The sequence below is a fragment of the Megascapheus bottae genome, chromosome 6, assembly GCF_031878675.1.
Source record: "Megascapheus bottae isolate mThoBot1 chromosome 6, mThoBot2.hap1, whole genome shotgun sequence".
NCBI lineage: Eukaryota > Metazoa > Chordata > Mammalia > Rodentia > Geomyidae > Megascapheus > Megascapheus bottae.
This window is the reverse complement of record NC_143514.1, coordinates 65,738,238-65,757,255: the sequence shown is the minus strand read 5'-3', so window position 1 is coordinate 65,757,255 and position 19,018 is coordinate 65,738,238. Positions and strand designations below refer to the sequence as shown.

Below are 19,018 nucleotides of genomic sequence, written 5' to 3'. Positions count from 1 at the left end.
CATCTTCTGAATACAACACCCTTCTTTCATGGCTCTTTTGAAAATAGTTGGAGGATTTTCTTTTGATCTGTGATAATGTCACAGAAAATATACTTCTTAAATTTTAACTCATGGTTCTTGAATCCCTGAGATCCTTTGAGGAATCGTTGGCAGTACAAGGCTTTATGCTTGATAGTCAGGAGTTCCGCTACTGAGCTATGCCTGCAGCCATTGAGAAAACTTGAGCGGCTTATTCACTGTTTTCTGTTATTTCAGAAAGCCAGTAAAAACTATACATTTATCCTTAGGTTAATCATGATGTTATTTGTTGCTTTAAATGGTGAACTATATTATTTTTTCGTGTTAATTAGATGTCCATTAATTAGATGTCCTCTGTGGTGGTTGTGCCATTAATATTTTTTTTCTTCTATCCTGGGGCTTGAACTCAGGATCTGAACACTGTCCTTGGGATTTCTCGAGGCTAGCACTCTACCCCTTGAGCCACAGCACCACTTCCGGCTTTTTCAGTGTATGTGGTACCAAGAAATTGAACCCACGGCTTCATGTATGCTAGGCAGGTACTCTACCACTAGGCCACACTTCTGGCCCACTAATAATTTTTTTTTTTAAAGCTGAATGTGGTGACACATGCCTGTAATCTCAGCACTTAGGAAGCTGAGGTAGGATTGTGAGTTTGAGGCCATATTGGGCTACATCGTTATACCCAAACTCATAAATAAGCAACAACAATGGGAAAAAGGCAATTAAAAAAAAAGAAAAGTGAGGGGCCCTAAGTGTGGCCTAGTGGTAGCATGCACAAAGCCCTAGCTTTGATTCTGTGGTACTACATACACAGAAAAAGCTAGAAGTGATGCAATAGCTCAAGTAGTAGAGTGCTAGCCTATAGAAATCTCTAGGACAGTGCCCAGCCCTAAGTTAAAGGCCCAGGACTGGCAAATAAAACAAATAAACTAGAAAAGAAAAAAAATTAATAACGTTTGACTAAGATCTGATTTTAAAAAGGTTTTTTTTTTTCTGGTGGTTACTTGGAAATGAGTCTCACGGACTTTCTTGCCTGGGCTTGCTTTGAACGTCAAATCTCAGCCTCCTGCGTTGCTAGAATTACTGGTGTAAGCCAGGGTGCCTGACTCAAAAAGTTTTGAATCTCTCATATTTGTTGTTCTGAGTAAAATCATTTTTCTCAGAGGTATATTTTTTCTGAAAGGAAAAAAATGTACCTTGCCAGGTATTATTCAAGCCAGTTCCTATTCATTAATGCATGCAATTTTCTTAAACACCTGTGAAATGGGCATTATTTCCATTTTATTTTGTATTTCTGTTTTCTAGCAGTGCTTGATGATAACTAACTAGCCTGTGGTTATGTAGTGAATCTAAGACCAGTGTTAAAGTTTTCACTTTTCATTACTAACTGCTTCTGACTATTGCATGCGGCAAAGTTTTTCATATGCTATAGCAGCTAGTCTCTAAATATTATCAGTAGTAGGGCTGATTATTAACAAAACACTTTCAATTATAGTGAAAATCTATTACAACCCAGAATTCAAAGAGGTTATTTAGGCCTGACACTAAACTGATGACATTGTAATAAATTGCTTTTGTTCTGAAGAGTTCTGTGTGCATTAGACTAATTCAAAAGCAGTGAAGTTTCCCCGAACCACACTTAACAATGGTAAAATATAAAACAAGATAATGAGCTAATTGCTTCTCAGAAATATGGTAGGAAGAGAGGCTTCTGGTTTGGGAAGTGACCGTGAGTGTGGGCTGCTTCTAGTGAGTCACATGACTGAAGCAGTGACTTTTTTTTGTTGGTTGTGGGGCTTGAACTCTGGGCTTGGGCACTGTCCCTAAGCTCTTCATCTCAAGGCTACCACCCTGGGTGTTGTCTCTGAGCTCTTCAGCTAAAGGTTACCACCCTACCCCTTAACCCACAGTGCCACTTCCGGTTTTCTAGTGGATAATTGGAGATAAGAGTCTCACAGACCCTTAGGAAGCTGAGGCTGCTAGATGACAGCCTAAGCTATAGATTGAGACCATTTCTTACAACCATAAGTAAAAACATCATCCAAAGAAGAAATGTAAATTTATGAAACAGTAAATAAAAAGTGTAATGTGTGCTAGGACTGAGACATGTGTAAGTTAGAGTTTGAAAAAAGGAAAGTGATATATGATGATGTTCTTCATATTAACTACTTTTTGAGCACATTAGTTGCAAGTATTCTGTATTATAGCAAATGTAAAAAAGAAAGAAAGAAAGAATGAAAGAAATCTCTTGACAAGTGGGAATAGTTAGACTCAATTGATTTTTTTTTTTTTAGCTTTATAAATTCTACCCAACACTTTTCCTTCTCTCTCCTGTGTCCCTGACACCCCCCCCAAACAAACAAACAAACAAAAACCAAAAAAACAGCATTACCTGGCTGCCTGGCTATATCCCTTGATAGGGCCAGCAGTCATGTCTTCCTCATTACAGGCAAGAAGAGCGGCGGAGGCGGTCCTTCCAGGATTATACAGGGCAGAAGATAACTCTTGAGGCTGTTCTGAACACTACTTGCAAGAAGTGTGGCTGTAAAGGTAAGGACAGGCCTGCCATTTCCCCCCCTGTGGAAGGGCCCTGCCTCATGGAGGAGATAGCTTAGGATTAATTAGGCTATCTCACTCAACTCTTTAGTTAACTAATGGTGGCACCTGCTGGTGCTGTTATGCGTAGAGTGTGATCTGTTTCCTTTCCTGAATGCTGGCCCTGCAAGATTCTGAGTAACCACCGTTGCCATCCCCACATGTGCTGCACCCCACTTTCTGCATTTGCCCTGTCTGGTTAAGGTCTCTATGTCCTATGCCATTAGATGGAAGAGTGTTAGTTTATGATTTATATCCTTTTTTTTGGGGGGGGTGGTCATGGGGATTGAGCACAGGCTGGGCACTGTCCCTGAGCTCTTTTGTTCAAGGCTCAAGGATAGCACTGAGCCCCAGCTCTACTTCCTACACTCCAATTTTATTTTATTTTATTTATTTATTTATTTTTTTTGCCAGTCCTGGGCTTGAGCTCAGGGCCTGAGCACTGTCCTTGGACTTTCTCAAGGCTAGAGCTCTACCACTTGAGCCTCAGCACCACTTCCAGCATTTTTGTATGTATGTGGTACCGAGGAATCGAACCCGGGTCTTCATGCATGCTAGGCAAGCACTTTAACCACTAGGCCAAACTCCCGGCCCCCTACACTCCAATTTTTTTTTTCACTTTTTTCCTCCTTTCTTCCTCCCTCCCCTCTGTCCCCTTCCTCCCCTCCCCCCTCTTCCACTCTCTCCCTCTCTCCCTCTCTCTTCTTTCTTTCTTTCTTTCCTTCCTTCCTTCCTTCCTTCCTTCCTTCCTTCCTTCCTTCCTTCCTTCCTTCCTTCCTTCCTTCCTTCTCCCTTTCCCTTTCCCTTTCCCTTTCCCTTTTACTTTCCCTAAGCCTTGAATTCAGGGCCTGGGCACTGTCCTTGAGCCTCTCGGTACTTAAGGCTAGGCCTCTACCATTTTCCATGTATGTGTTACTGAGGAATTGAGCACAGGGTTTCATGCATGTTAGGCAAGCACTCTACCACTAAGACACATTCCCAGCCCTCTTACACCAAATTTTATCTTTAGGGACAATTATTGAAGATCCAAGTTGAGCTGTGTCTTCCTCATCTTTCTCTCTCGTAACTTCAAACCTCTGAATACAATGTCCTGGTAATAACAATACAGGCTAGTAGCTTGTAGATTTCCTCAGGTTTCTTCTAATCTTTCAAATATTAAAAGCTCTGTCAGCTTGACTTCCCTTGTTGGAGCCATAGAGGGATTGCCAGCTTCTCATTTTCTGAGTGACCTCAATTTGTCACCTCTTCTCCCTAGCCTTCCATCTGTCCTGCTTTGTTCATTTTTCTGCAATGACTTGTGGCAGATTTGTGCCCTGGCTGAAGTTACGGGATTTTAAGCTTCTATGTATTATTGATGTAGAGGGAGAAGGGAAAAATAGAACTGAGAGAAAGAATATCTCCCCAGGGGAAAGGTAGATGTATACCAGGTATTTGGAGGATTCTGAGCTGTGCCCTTTCCTGGAGCCATTCAGCTTCTAGACTTGGGGGTGGGGGACAAAGTAGCTTGCATATAGCTCTCTAGTTGTGCAGTTGTGTCTGCCCCTCAGATGGAATCTGTGGAATGCTTTGATAAAACTAGCTATGCAGGGGGAAACCATCTGTTAAGGGTCCTTCTACAGCACTACATGAGGCAGAAGGACATATAGAAAATAATGTTAATAATCATAATTTGTTTCTGTCACCATAGGTCAAGCCAAAGATAGCTGGTTTTGTTGCAGCTAAAAAGCTGAGGACAGGGAGGCATGAAATCTGCCATAAGTTGCTCTGTTACTATGCGTGACCTTGAGCTATTTCCTAGCTGTAAGCTTGGACTCCTCTGCAATTGCAGGATGTTGGATCTCATGATTCCTCAGGCTCTTGCCAGACTTGACAATCTGTGAATGTTCAGTGCCCATTGGTTACTGTGCCTGTCTCTCTGTGTGTTAGCTTGGCTGGCAGTGCCCACTTCCTGCTAGCTATCTTCCTTTAGGACTTGGCTTGCTACTCAGCTCCCTCTGCTCTCTGGAGCAGCTTTTCACTGTCAGGAATGAGTTCCAGAATAGACCTCGAAAAATTAATAAGTCCCATTGCTAATGGAGGGTAGCACAATCTGCATTCTCCTCCTCTGCCATTTCTAAAGCAGTACCAGTATCTCCACCAGCTGTAGGACCAACTGCTCCCCTGCCTCTGCTGAGTGAGTAGTGCCATCTTGAGGTGGCAGAAAACTGGTTCTAAATAGACTCAGTAATATTTTTGGAGCCCATGTCAGGAGCCTCTGAGAGGAGTGACTACTTATTCCCTTTCTACCCTCTCTGTTTTTCTTCTGTAGGCCACTTTGCAAAGGATTGTTTCATGCAACCAGGTGGGACCAAATATGCTCTTATACCTGATGAAGAAGAGGAAAAAGAAGAAGCAAAGTCAGCAGAATTTGAGAAGCCTGATCCCACAAAGAATTCCTCCAGAAAAAGGAAGAAGGTAAATTCCATCTTTATATATATATATTTTTTTTAAATTTGTTTTAAAATAAATGTGCATTTTGCAGAAACATGAGCTTTGAGCAAAAGAAGCTCATATACAGCATCCAGGCCAGCATTCAAGCCCCAGGACTCACCAAAAGAAAAAAAACGAACAGTAGGTTGAAAGTAATAATATTAATTAAAATGAAAATTGAATTAGAATAAAAAAAGAAAGTAATAATATTCAGTAATAAGGAAGAAAGATAATAATCATATAGCCATAGGGTAGAATATTTCATTGTTCTTAATATCAAAAATTTTGAAGAACATAAAAGGGTACCAGAAAATAAGAAAAATGAATACATCATACCTAGAATGAAAGATTACAGGAAATCTTGATTTTCTTCTTTGTTTTTCAATATCTGGCACCCTGCCCAACCTACATTTTTGGCCATTTCATTACTATTTTCTTCAGATAAATTAGACTATTTCCGTGGGCATCAGTGGATGTTTATAATCGTAGCTACTCAGAAGGCTCAGATCTGAGGATTGTGATTTGAAGCCAGTCCAGGCAGAAAAGTTCATGAGATTCTTATCTCCAATTAACCAATAAAAAATCAGAAGTGGAAATGTAGCTTAAGTGGTAGAAGTCTTGAGCAGAAAAGCTCAAGGATAGCCAGGCAGGGTGGCTAATATCTATAATCCTAGCCACTCAGGAGGCTGAGATCTGAGGATCACTGTTCATATCTCCAATTAATCACCAGAAAACAGGAAGTAGTGCTGTGCCTCAAAGGGTAGGGCGGTAGTCTTGAGCTGACAGAGACAAAGCCCAGGCCCAGAATTCAAGCCCCACAACTGACAAAAAATAAAATAAAAGAAAGTTCAGGGACAGTGCCCAGGCCTGAGTTCAAGCCCCAGGCAAAACATTTTTAAAAAAATGTTAACCCTTGAAGGCTGCTGGGCAGGTGTGATGTGCACCTTTATAAACCCAGCACCTGGAAGGTAGAGATAGGACAGTAGTTGATGGCTAATCTGGGTTAAAGAAGGAAAACTAAAACCTTTGATTTAGTTAGTCAGTCTTAATCCGTTATAGGGCCTGAACTCAGTCCCTGAGCTTTTTGTTCAAGGATGGTGCTCCATAAATTGAGGCATAGCTCCATTTCTGGTTTTCTGGTGGTTATGAAAATAAGACTCTCATGGACTTTTCTGCCTGGTTGGGCTTTGAACCTCAGTCCTCAGATCTCAGCCTCCTGAGTAGCTAGGATTACAGGTATGAGCCACCAAAGCCCAGCTAGCCTCAGGAGTTTTAAGAATGCATATTTGTTTTACTTTATTAGGATCTCAATTTGGACATATGATATTGTTTTCTATTTTTTAGGTCTGTGACTAGGACTAGAACTCAGTACCTGCTACTCACTAACTAGTTCTCTTTTTTTCTTTCTTTTTTTTTTTTTTTTTTTTGCCAGTCCTGGGGATTGAACTCGGGTCCTGAGCACTGTCTTTGGGCTTTTTCAAGGCTAGAACTCCACCACTTGAGCCATAACACCACTTCAGTCTTTTTTTATGTATATGGCACCAAGGAATTGAGCCTGGGTCTTCATGCATACTAGACAAGCACTCTTCCACTAGGCCAAACTCCTGGCCTGACCAATGCATTTTTCAACTGAGCCACACCTCCAACCCCTAGGGGTTGGTTTGTTTTTTTGTTTTGTTTTTTTGGTGGGTCATGGGGCTTGAATTCAGCCTGGGTGCTGTCCCTGAGTTCTTCAGCTCAAGGCTACTACTCTACCCTTGAGCCAAGTACCACTTCCCATTTTTAGAGGTTAATTTGAGATAAGAGTCTCAGGTCCTTTTGTACATGGGCTGGCTTTAAACGATTCTCAGTTCCCAGCCTCCTGAGTAGCTAGGATTACAGTCGTGAGCCACAACACCCAGCCTTCTCCCCCCACCCCCAGATTTTTTTTTGTTGTTGCTTTCGTTGTTGGTAATGGGCCTTGAACTCTGCCTGGGCACTGTCTCTGAGCTCTTCAGCTCAAGGCTAGTGCTCTACCACTTGAGCCACAGTGCCACTTCCAGTTTTCTAGTGGTTAATTGGAGATAAGATTCTCATGGACTTTAGTGTAGGCCTGGGGCTGGCTTTGAACTGCTATCCTCAGATCTCAGCCTCCTGACTAGCTAGGATTACAGGGGTGAACCACCATGCCCGGCCAATCCAGCTCTTTTGCGGATTAATTGGAACCATTTTAAGACATGTATTTCCGTACACCAAAACAATTGTTAAGGATCTGCTAGGTATGCAACTTTTTAGTAATCTGCTTAGTCAACCCATGTCTACATCTCCATTGCCCTTTGCTTAGTATATGAATGGTTTTATGCCTTTTTATTTTCCTCAATCAGTATTTTTATTAATTGGCTTTATAGGCTAAAGTGCCTGGCAGAAAAAGGAAATGCATTTATAGAGAAGGGCTTATTCCTGGCCAACATTAGAAAGGACCTAAGTTGCCTGAGTGTCTAGCAACCCTGGTTAAGGGATGTACCCAGCCTGGCACTGGCTTTTGGCCTGTGGGTTGGGGCCTACGGAAGTCTATGCCTTACTTTTTAAAGTGTCTTTGTGCATATCAACTTGTAACTCACTAGTCTAGTTGGATTACAATTGTTGTATGCCTTGAGATGTAGCTCAGTGCATTATGATGGCTGTAGGATTTGAGGTGTAGTTCAGTGGTGGAGACATAGTTAGCTACTCAGACAGCTGAGAACTGAGAATTGAGGCTCATAGCCAGCCTAGGTAGAAAAACCCATGAAACTCCTGTCTCTAATTAACCAGAAAAATACCAAAAGTAGAGCTGTGGCTCAAGTGATAGAGCACCACCTTGTGCAGAAAACGCCAAGAGAAAGCTCTAAGCTCTGTGTTCAAGCCCCAGTATTGGCACAAAAAGTAAGAATTTGTTGCCTGATCATCTTAGCAACACTATAAATAACTGGCTCTCTAAAGTGCTTCCTAGGTACTAAATATTTTACTTGATTGATAGACCATTTTCTTCTGCTTTTTCCTTTCCAAAGAAATAAAGTGATACCTTACAGGCAATTTCTAGCCAGGATTTATCTTCTGTACTAGTTCTCAAAAGTTTATCCTAGAAAGTCCGTTTAACAATCGAATCATCTCTTGACAGTCATTTCACAAGAACCAGCACTTGCTTGACTCCTTGCTAAATCAATTCCAAAGGATTTAGGTGTTAAGCTTTGTCAGGCTAAAAAGAAATGTGCTTTGGGCCCCAGCCAGAGTTGAACAAAGATCCTACCACATGAACAAGTTGCTTCATCTTAGTCACCCTCTTTGAGTTTATAGTTAAGTTTCGTAAAAATTTTGTCCATTTGTTGATAAAAGTTAGGTAAGATACATGTGCAAAGCCCCAGCCCATCTGGACTATTAAGCGCTGAATCAGTTGCACACCGCTGTAATTCCTTCTTCTCAGATTTTCCGTTTCCTTTTGTTTTTCCCTTTGGCTCTTGATAGTCTGTTTCAGAGCTGTGAAGAGCATACTCTCGCAAGGGATATTTGCTTTTTCTAGAGGCTTAGAGACAAGCAAGCAGTGGCTTCTTTTTGGTGCCTCACCTCCTTTGTCTTAGGCTCACACTTTATGTCTTCTTTTTTTTTCTTTTCCCACTTGAAGTCAGTCTAGGGATCAGAAATTTCTAACTCTCTGCCTTCCCTACACCCCTCCCAACTTTCCTGTTGACCTTCAGTTTCTAAAGAAACTGTTCGTGTGTTTTCTAACTCAGTTAGACCCAGCGCAAGTGCTGCCACCTGCTGGAGTGCAAGTTGTGTTTCTTCAGGCCGCATGAAAGTTAGTTAGAAGGCCTGTTTTTAGTCCCCAATTGCCAGAGTCTATTTTCTAGTGTATCAGAATTCTCTAGCGTTTTGTTCTTCTTCTGAACCTGTATCTTTGAGAGCAAAGTTGAAAAAGTGCTAAACTCAGGAAACATTGCATTCTTGTTGCTTTGGCCTTTGTCAACTTGCTTTTCTTCTTTGAATTACAGGCTTCCCTCTGTAAAATGGAAATAATAATTGGTGAATCTTAGATCGTACAGTGATGCATATTTATAATCCCAGCTACTTGGAAGTGTAAGGCAGGAGAATTAGCAGTTCAGGATCAGCCTGGGCTATCTAAGTGAGACTCCATCTCGGCAAAAATAATGATTTTTTTTTCTTTTGCTATTTCTGGGGCTTGAACTCAGGGCCTGGCACTGTCCCTGAGCTTCTTTTGCTCAAAGGTAGCATTCTACCATTTGAGCCACAGTGCTGCTTCTAGATTTTTCTATGTATGTGCTATTGAGGAATCAAACCCAGGGCAAATAATATCACTAAGCGACGTTCCCAGCCAGTAAATTTTGACTCGACAGATTGTCTTTTAAAATTAGCATTCATGTGTTGTACAAAGGGGTTTCATTGTGATATGTCCACACGTGTATACAATGTATCCCTAGCAATCTCACTCCTTTCATCATTCTTCCAATATCATTCCTCCTCTTCAAACAATTTCAATAGGTTCCATTGTTGTATTTTCATATAGTGACCATATTCATTCTCAGTCACATTCTGTAGCCCTCCCCCTTCCTCTGTACCCCCAATCCCATCCAAACTGTTGCTTTCCCTGACAACATTATTATTGAGGAACTGTGATGTGTTTCTTAGATGGAAGTCAGCGTTATTCTCCCTATTTCTTACTTAGGATGGGCTAGGCTAGAAGGGAATCCGTATCTGGTTAGACATTTGCTTATTTGCTTTCCTAGGACCCTTTCCTATGTAAAGGACAGAACCTAGCGAAGCTCCCAAGCCCTGATGGGGATATATGACTGAAATTATATATTAAATGCCACTGAAAGATGTGCTGTACCACAAACGAGGCCATGGTTTCCCTACTCACCACTACTGGCTGTGGTTGCTTCGTTCTCACTCATTCTCTGTCCCATGGAATTGCCAAGAAAGTATTTTGGTTAAAACTTACTTTTAAAATTTAGACTCAGGGGCCAGGAGTTTGGCCTAGTGGTACAGTGCTTGCCTAGCATGCAAAAAGATCCGGGGTTCGATTCCTTGGTACCACATACATAGAAAAAAGCCGGAAGTGGTGCTGAGGCTCAGGTGGTAGAGCTCTAGCCTTGAGAAAGTCCAAGGACAGTGCTCAGGCCCTGAGCTCAAGCCCAGGACTGGCAAAAAAAGAAAAAGAAAAAAAAATTATACGCAGAGTCAGGCGCAGTGGCTCATACCTATAATCCTAGCTACTCAGCAGGCTGAGATCTGAGGGTTGTAGTTCAAAGCCAGCCTGGGCACTACAGTCCATGAGCCTCTTTTTTTTTTTGCCAGTCCTGGGCTTGAGCTCAGGGCCTGAGCACTGTCCTTGGACTTTCTCAAGGCTAGAGCTCTACCACTTGAGCCTCAGCACCACTTCCGGCTTTTTTCTATGTATGTGGTACGGAGGAATTGAACCCGGGTCTTCATGCATGCTAGGCAAGCACTTTAACCACTAGGCCAAACTCCCGGCCCTTCCATGAGCCTCTTATCTCCAATTAACCACCAGAAAACTGGAAGTGGCCCTGTGGCTCAAGGGTTGGGTGGTAGCCTTGAGCTGAAGAGCTCAGGGACAAGGCTCAGGCCTAGAGTTCAAGCCCCATAACCGACAAATAAATAAATTAATTAATTTAAAAAATTAGACTCTGGGCCAGGAGTTTGGCCTAGTGAGAGAGTGCTTGCCTAGCATGCACTAAGACTGAGGTTTGATTCCTTGGTACCACATACATAGAAAAGCTGGAAATGGTGCTAGGGCACAAGTGGTAGAGCAGTAACCTTGAAGAAAGCCAAGGACAGTGCTCAAGCTCAAGCCCTGAGTTCAGTCCCCAGGACTGGCAAAAAAATAAAATAAAAAGTAATAATAATTTAGACTCATCTTCTGTAGCTATTTAACCACACTGTAAGAGCATCCTGGTAGTTCTCTGAAACAAGAGGAAAATACTTGTGGGCTTGAGGGTGTAGCTTCATGGTAGAGTGTTTGTTAAGGATGATCAGAGCCCTGGGCTCAATCTCTGGCACCAGAAGAACAAAACAGAAGTTACCACAGTAGTTCCCACTGAGTGTCCATAAAGTATCAGACACTACAGTTAGGACCCACTGATTTCATAGAACTTCCTTTGAAATATGTATTTATAAAAAATTCCCTTTTACTGAAAAGAAAACTGAGCTTTAAAAAAAATGGCATCTATTCAGGTGCCAATAGCTCACTCCTGTAATACTAGCTACTCAGAAGGCTGAGATCTAAGGATTACAGTTCAAAGACAGCTCAGACAGGAAAGGCTCTGTGAGACTCTTATCTCTAGTTATCGCCCCCTCTCCCTGTCACCCTCCCACCCCACACAAGGAAAAGCCAGAAGTAGAGCTATGACTCAAGGGGAAGAGCGCTTAGCCTTATGTGAAAAGGCTGAGGGATGATACCCAAGCACCACATTCAAAACCTAGTATCAGCAAAAAAAAAAAAAAAGTGAATTTTTTTCCCCCTGTCACATAGAAAGTTAAGTGGCTGAGCTTAAATTTGAGTTTAATCTTATTCTACGATTATTGTCCTGACTGCCTTACTTTGTACTATGGGAGAAGCCTTGTACTATATATAGCATAACTCAGGAGATTTTTTTTCAATATATTTTTTATTGTAATTAATAGAAGGGTTACGTTATATGCGCCAGATAAAAGGTGCATTAATTCACACACATTGATACCCTTTCTCATGTCTTGGTCCCCATTTCCCTCCCCTCACGCCCACCCCTCATCTTGTTTTCCCCCCTTCCCTATCCAATTTCAAATAACCAAATACAAATATATCCAATATATCAGATAACAAAGTGAGATATTGTAACAATATGAGATAACCAAGGGACAGCAAAAGAGATGAGAGATAACATAGTACATTAAGGACAACAATCACTCATTATATGGCTTTTGTTTCTATATCCTGGAGGTCCTTTCATTTAGCGTCATACTGTATGGCCTTCTATATCTAGGTTTTGCTCTATTGCAAATCTCTGCTATGAGAGCCCAAGGTTTCTACTGATTATGACAAATGAGGGAAACCATTGAGCCTAAGTTCCTTTGAGTCTGGCTTACTTCACTTAATATGATTTTTTTCTAAGTCTTTCCATTTCCTAACAAATGGGGCGATGTCTTTCTTTCTGACAGCAGCGTAGAATTCCATTGTGTACAAATACCACATGTTGTTGATCCACTTATCAACTGAGGGACATCTGGGTTGGTTCCATATCTTTGCTATGGTAAATAGTGCTGCAATGAACATCGTTGTGCTAGTGGATTTAGTATGTCCTTGTTTCTGGACAATTGGGTAAATGCCAAGTAGTGAAATTACTGGGTCATAGGGGAGCTCTATGTTTAGTCCTTTGAGGAGCTGCCATACTGCTTTCCATGGTGTTTGAACGAGTTTGCACTCCCACCAACAGTGTAGTAGAGAGGTGGAATCTTAGAGTTGTTTTGATTTGCATTTCTTTTATGGCCAGAGATACTGAGCATTTCTTCATGTGTCTATCGGCCATTTTTGTTTCTTCTTCAGAGAAGACTCTCTTTAAGTCTTTGGCCCATCTTTTAATGGGATGGTTGTTACTTTGGAGATCAGTTTTGGAGTGATTCAATTTTTTGAGTTGTTGATATATTTTAGATAGTTAGATATTTTAGATTTGTCCATTGTATGGCTGGTGAAGATCTTCTCCCATTCTGTAGGCTTCCTAATTAATTTACTAGCTATGTCCTTTGCCATACAAAAGCTCTGCAGTTTAATGCAGTCCCACTTATCCAGCTTTTCTCTGATTTGTTGTGATTCTTGGTCCTTATTAAGAAACTTTCAGCCTGTGCCAAGGAGGCCTAGTGTATCTCCTATTTCTTCTTGTAAAGTTTTCAGTGTGTTGGCTTTCACCTCGAGGTCTTTGATACATTTGGAGTTAATTCTAGTGCAGGGTGACAAAGAAGGATCCAACTTTAGTTTTCTGCAGGTGCTTAACCAGTTCTGCCAGCACCACTTGTTGAAGAGGCTGTCTTTCTTCCCATTCTATTTTTTTGGCTCCCTTGTCAAATATTACGTGGCCATAGGTAACTCAGGAGATTTCTGTGTGTGCATACATTTGTGTGTGTTACGTGTTTTCATGTGTGTGCATGCGCCAGTACTGAAATTTGAATTTGAACTCAGAGCCTAGATGCCTTTCAGGGCCTGGGCACTGTCCTTTCCCGTCTTTTTGTTAGTCACTTGACCCATGGCTTCACTTCCAGTTTTTCATTTTTTGTTTTTGTCAGTTGATTGTGGAGCTTGAGCTCAGGCTGGGCCCTGGCCCTGAGCTTTGTTGCTAAAGGCTAGTGCTATACCTCTTTGTGCCACAGTTCTACTTCCAACTTTCTTTTTTTTTTTTTTTTGCCAGTCCTGGGCTTGAGCTCAGGGCCTGAGCACTGTCCTTGGACTTTCTCAAGGCTAGAGCTCTACCGCTTGAGCCTCAGCACCATTTCTGGCTTTTATGTATGTATGTGGTACCGAGGAATCGAACCCAGGTCTTCATGCATGCTAGGCAAGCACTTTAACCACTAGGCCAAACTCCCGGCCCCTCTACTTCCAACTTTCTGTGTTTAACTGGAGATGAGAGTGTCACAAACTTTCTTACCAGCTTCAAATTCCCAGATCTCAACCTCCTGAGTAGCAACTGGGATGACATGTGTTAGCCAGTAGTGCCTGGCTGACTTTTTTTGATGGCTAGTTGAGATAAGAGTTTTATGGAGTTTCCTTCTGGAGCTGGCTTTACCACAGTCCTCAGATCTTGACTTCCTGGGTAGCTTATCTGGGGCAGGCAGCTTCCACCCTCTCCAGACCATAAATACTGTGTCCTTAATCACAGCCATGTGACATGGGTGTTGTTTTTGTCTGGTTTTCATTCTAGGAGGCGGGACCTCCAAGGTGTGGTTGACCAAGGTTACAGAGTCATAAGAACAAGTAGATGGAGATCTACCCTGTCACTGCTGGCTTCTGACACCCAGCTCCCAGTTGCAAGCCTATAGAAAGAGCAGTTGCCTTGTCCTTTTTGTTTTTTCCTTTTCTCTCCCTTCCATTCTTCTTTTAGACACCTTACTGAGGCAATACAGATATTTGAAATTGAAGGAAAACTCTCATGCAGTGTTTCAGAACTGCTTCAGTTGTGTCATAGGAACCTACAGCCTGTGTTTCTGTGGGCTGTACTACTGTGGTAGCATGATATTTGGGGGTCTTAGCTTTGTTCTTTTTTTTTTTTTTTTTCCTTTTTGTCTGTCATGGGGCTTGAACTCTGGGCCTCGATGCTGTTCCTTGAGCTTTCTTCAGCTCAAAGCTAGCTGAGCCACAGCACCACTTCCAGCTTTTTCTGTTGTGTGGTACCAAGGAATCAAACACAGGGCTTCATGCATGCTAAGTAAGCACTCTACCACTAGGCCAAACTCCCGACTTTTCTTTTTCTTTCTTTTCTTTTTTTTTTTTTTTTTTTTTGGTAGCACTGGCTGACCTGGAGGTTGCTATGTAGTCCTCAGTAGCCTCAAGCTTGGGATTCTTCTGCCTCTGCCTCCCTAGTGCTGAAATTACAAGTGTGTGGACCACTCCTGGCCTAAGCTCTGTTCTTTTTTTTTCTTTTTGCCAGTCCTGGGCTTGAGCTCAGGGCCTGAGCACTGTCCTTGGACTTTCTCAAGGCTAGAGCTCTACCACTTGATCCTCAGCACCACTTCTGGCTTTTTTCTATGTATGTGGTACCGAGGAATCGAACCCGGGTCTTCATGCATGCTAGGCAAGCACTCTACCACTAGGCCAAACTCCCAGCCCCTCTTTTGTACATTTTTGTCCCCATGAACTGGTGATTGAACCAGATTCAAGCTTGCTAGGCAAGTGCTGTACTAGTCAAAATCTTCTAGTCAAAATCTTCTGCTTCTCCTGTGCTGTGTGTGTGTGTGTGTGTGTACTGAGGCTCAAACTTGGGGCCTCCCGTACTTTTTTGTTTAAGGCTATACCAATTGAGACAGCTCTACTTCCAGCTGTTTTTTGCTAGTTAACTGAGGATAAGACTCAGTTTCCTACCCTGGGATGACTTTGAACTATAATTTTCAGATCCCAGCCTCTTGAGTGGGAAGGATTAAAGGCATGAGCCACCAGCAACCAACTGTTCTATGTCTCTGCATCTGTGAATCACTGTCTTTAGATAAGCTAGATAACCTCTAGGGATCTTTTTCTGAAAGATTTAATACCCTTTACTTTCATAAGTGGAAGCAATATAGGTACTGTTTCTTCCCTTTCTCCTTCTCCTTCATCATCACCATCTTCTCCTTCTTCTGTCTTCGGTTGTGGGGTTTGAATTATGGGCCTGGGAGCTGTCTCTGAGCTCTCCAGCTCAAGGCTACCACCCTAACCCTGGAGCCACTTTTGGCTTACTAGTGGTTAATTGGAGATAAGAGTCTCATGGACTTTATTTAGTGTCCGGCTGGCTTTGAATAGTGATCCTCAGATCTCAGGCTCCTGAGTAGCTAGGATTACAGGCATGGGCCACCTTGCCAGACTGTCCTTGAGCTTTTCTTCTCAAGACTATCCTTCTACCACTTAAGCTACATCTCCACTTCTGACTTTTTATTGCTATATAGCACAAGGCTTCTCCTATAGAGCAAAGTAAGGCAGTCAGGACAATAATCTTAGAATAAGATTAAACTCAAATTTAAGCTCAGCCACTTAACTTTCTATGTGACATGGGGGAAAAAAATTCACTTTTTTTTTTTTTTGCTGATACTAGGTTTTGAATTTGGTGCTTGGGTATCATCCCTCAGCTTTTTCACATAAGGCTAAGCGCTCTTCCCCTTGAGTCACAGCTCTCTACTTTTGGCTTTTTCTTGGAGGGAGGGAGGAGTGTCAGGGAGAGGGGAAGATAATTAGAGATAAAGAGTCTCACAGAGCCTTTCCTGTCTGAGCTGTCTTTGAACTGTAATCCTTAGATCTCAGCCTTCTGAGTTAGCTAGGATTACAGGAGGAGCCATTGGCACCTGAATAGATGCCATTTTATTTTTAAAGCTCCTTTTTCTTTTCAGTAAAAGGGAATTTTTTTTTTGCAAATACATATTTCAAAGGAGGTTCTATGAAATCAGTGGGTCCTAACTGTAGTGCCTGATACTTTATAGACACTTCGTGGGAACTAGCTGTGGTAGGTTTTGTTTTGTTTTGTTTTTCTGGTGCCAGGGATTGAGCTCAGGGGTCTGAGCATCCTTAGCAAACACTCTACCATGAAGCTATACCCTCAAGCCCACAAAAAAAGTGCCCAGGCTGGCCTTGAACCACAATCCTCAGAACTCAGCCTCCTGAGTAGCTAGGATCACTGGTGTGAACCACCCTGCCCAGCTGATGCTGTTGCTTTTAAAAAACCCAAAAAGGTGGACTGGGAATTTGGCCTAGTGGTAGAGTGCTTGCCTGGCATGCATGCGGACCCGGGTTCAATTCCTCCATACTACATATATAGGAAAAGGTGTAAGTGGTGCTGTGGCTCAAGTGGTAGAGCTCTACCCTTGAGAAAGCTCAAGGACAGCACTCAGGTCCTGAGTTCAAGCCCTAGGACTGGCAGAAAAAAAAATAAACTCAAATTGGATAAATTTATATGATGTAAAAATTGTTTTGTCCTCCCCCATTCTTGTTCCTAAGATAACACTTGATACCAGTTAGTTGTGTCCTTCCTAGTATATTAAATATATGTAAGTATAGTAACTGTAATGATACACAGGCCTGTAATTTGAGCACTGAGGAGCAGAATCAGAGAGATTGTGAATTTCAGAGCAGCCTGGGCTACACCATGAGACCCTGTCTAAAAAGGTAATATAGAAGTAGAATATATACACAATCCCTAATATGCATGTATTTTTGTGTATAGATACATACATGTATTTATATTATTTACACTGGAATGCCTTTAGTGTCCTGGAATCCATAAAACATGGTTTAGGATTTTTACTTGTTTTATATGTCTTTTGTCGGTACTTAAAGGTTTACTTGATTTTTTTTTTTTTAACTAATCCTGGGGCTTGAACTCATGGCCTGGGCACTGTCCTTGAGCTTCTTTTGCCCAAGACTAGCACTCTATCACTCCAGCCACAGTACCACTTCTGTTTTTTTCTGTTTATTTGGTACTGAGGAACTTAACCCAGGGCTTCCTGCATGCTAGGCAAGCACTCTACCAGTAAGCCACATTCCTAGACCTACTTGATTGTTTTTAATTATTATCTAATTTATTTAGTCTCCCACTGATTACCTACTGTGTTTTTTTCTAGTTGTGGGGCTTGAACTCAGCCTGGGTGCTCTCTCTGAGCTCTTTTTTGTTTTTTTTTTGTTTTGGCCAATCCTGGGCTTGAGCTCAGGGCCTGAGCACCGTCCTTGGACTTTCTCAAGGCTAGAGCTCTATTACTTGAGCCTCAGCACCATTTCTGGCTTTTTTTCTATCTATGTGGTACCAAGGAATTGAACCCCAGTCTTCATGCATGCTAGGCAAGCACTCTACCACTAGGCCAAACTCCTGACCTCGTCTCTGAGCTCTTTTGCTCAAGGCTAGAACTCTACTACTTTGAGCCATAGTGTCACTTCCAGGTTTTGAGTGGTTAACTGCAGATAAGCGTCTTTTCTGCCCGGGCTGGCTTCAAACTGCAATCTTTACATCTCCGCCTCCTGGACAGCTAGGATTATAGTTATGAGCCACCAGCTCTCTGATCCCCAGATCTTAGCTCTTTGGCAGCTAGGAATACAGCTGTGAGCCACCAGCAACCAGCTCCTACTGTATTTTTAAAAGCAGGTACATACCCACAGTGTTGAATTTTTGAATTTTCTTTTCAGGAGAAAAAGAAAAAGAAACATCGAGACAGGAAGTCCTCTGACTCTGACAGCTCAGACTCGGACAGTGATACTGGCAAGAGATCGAGGCATACATCGAAAGATAGCAAGGCCTCAAAGAAGAAGAAGAAGAAGAAGAAGCACAAGAAGAAGCACAAGGAGTGAGCGGAGGACACTTGGGGGTGGGGGAGAGAATCAGGAGCCCAGGAGCTTTGTGCTTGAAGCTCTGCTTCCTGGAAAGACTCAGTAGTGAGAAGTTGGCCTCCCACCCTTTCACCCTTCTCCTGAAAATGGCTTCTTCATGCAGCAGGCATTTTTGGTAGCAGCTACCTGAATTGAGTTGGTTTCTATTGTTCCTGATTCATTTGCCAATGACCCCTGCAACCTACCCATTCATTCACCTAGTTTCTCTCGGATAGCTGCCACTGCCAGAGCTGCATTCCTTGGCAGGAGTCCCGTCTAGAGCCACAGGAAGTGCTGTAGAGGTGAACCTGGCTGTTGCTGGGGAAGTGATGGACCCTTGTCTGTTGGTCTGTATTGGCCAGTTTGTGGGTAGTTTCCGCCGCCTCCTTCAGGGTAGGAGCAGGAGGCTGGTAGCAGGTGGGAAAACATGAAAGAAGTGGCGTTCATTCCCTCCATTCCCTCAACATGGTTCCCCTGTGCTAGAAGTGACACAGCCAGTGGCCACAGCCAGAAAACAAGTAATTTGCAGTGTGGCTTTTCTTGTATATGACATTCCAGTGGACTGCTGAACCAGACATCTGAAGCCAAGATCATTGCTCTACTTTCTATTTATTACTGTTTGAGTCTAATTCCACCTAAGGCCTCTGCTTAAATTCCTGTCACTAAATGGAAGTGTGTTTTAAATTTACCAAAAGCCCTGATTCTCATCCTTGTCTTTGGGTAATTTAATAGACTTAAAAGTCACTGAGCTGCGTTAGCTGACAAAAGAGCATTTAATATGTTACCTACGTCCTTGGAGAAGGGCCCAGTTGAAGTACAGAGCAGAGGAGCTAGCAGGTCACTGCCTTCTTGGAAGCTCACTTTTAAGCCCTTCCTTCT

General features: G+C 42.4%; 1 protein-coding gene across 3 annotated transcripts in view; it reads left to right on the top strand.

Moving 5' to 3' along the window:
* Positions 1-18,833, top strand: part of Zcchc17 (zinc finger CCHC-type containing 17) — a 41,044-nt gene extending 22,211 nt beyond the window's left edge. For all 3 annotated transcript variants that reach the window (XM_090335377.1, XM_090335376.1, XM_090335378.1), the window contains 3 exons: positions 2,471-2,571; positions 4,925-5,070; positions 17,960-18,833. In XM_090335377.1, the coding sequence (XP_090191503.1) occupies positions 2,471-2,571; positions 4,925-5,070; positions 17,960-18,121 (409 nt within the window). In that variant the 3' untranslated portion in view covers positions 18,122-18,833. The remainder of the gene's footprint in view (positions 1-2,470; positions 2,572-4,924; positions 5,071-17,959) is intronic.
* Positions 18,834-19,018: the final 185 nt, after the last annotated feature.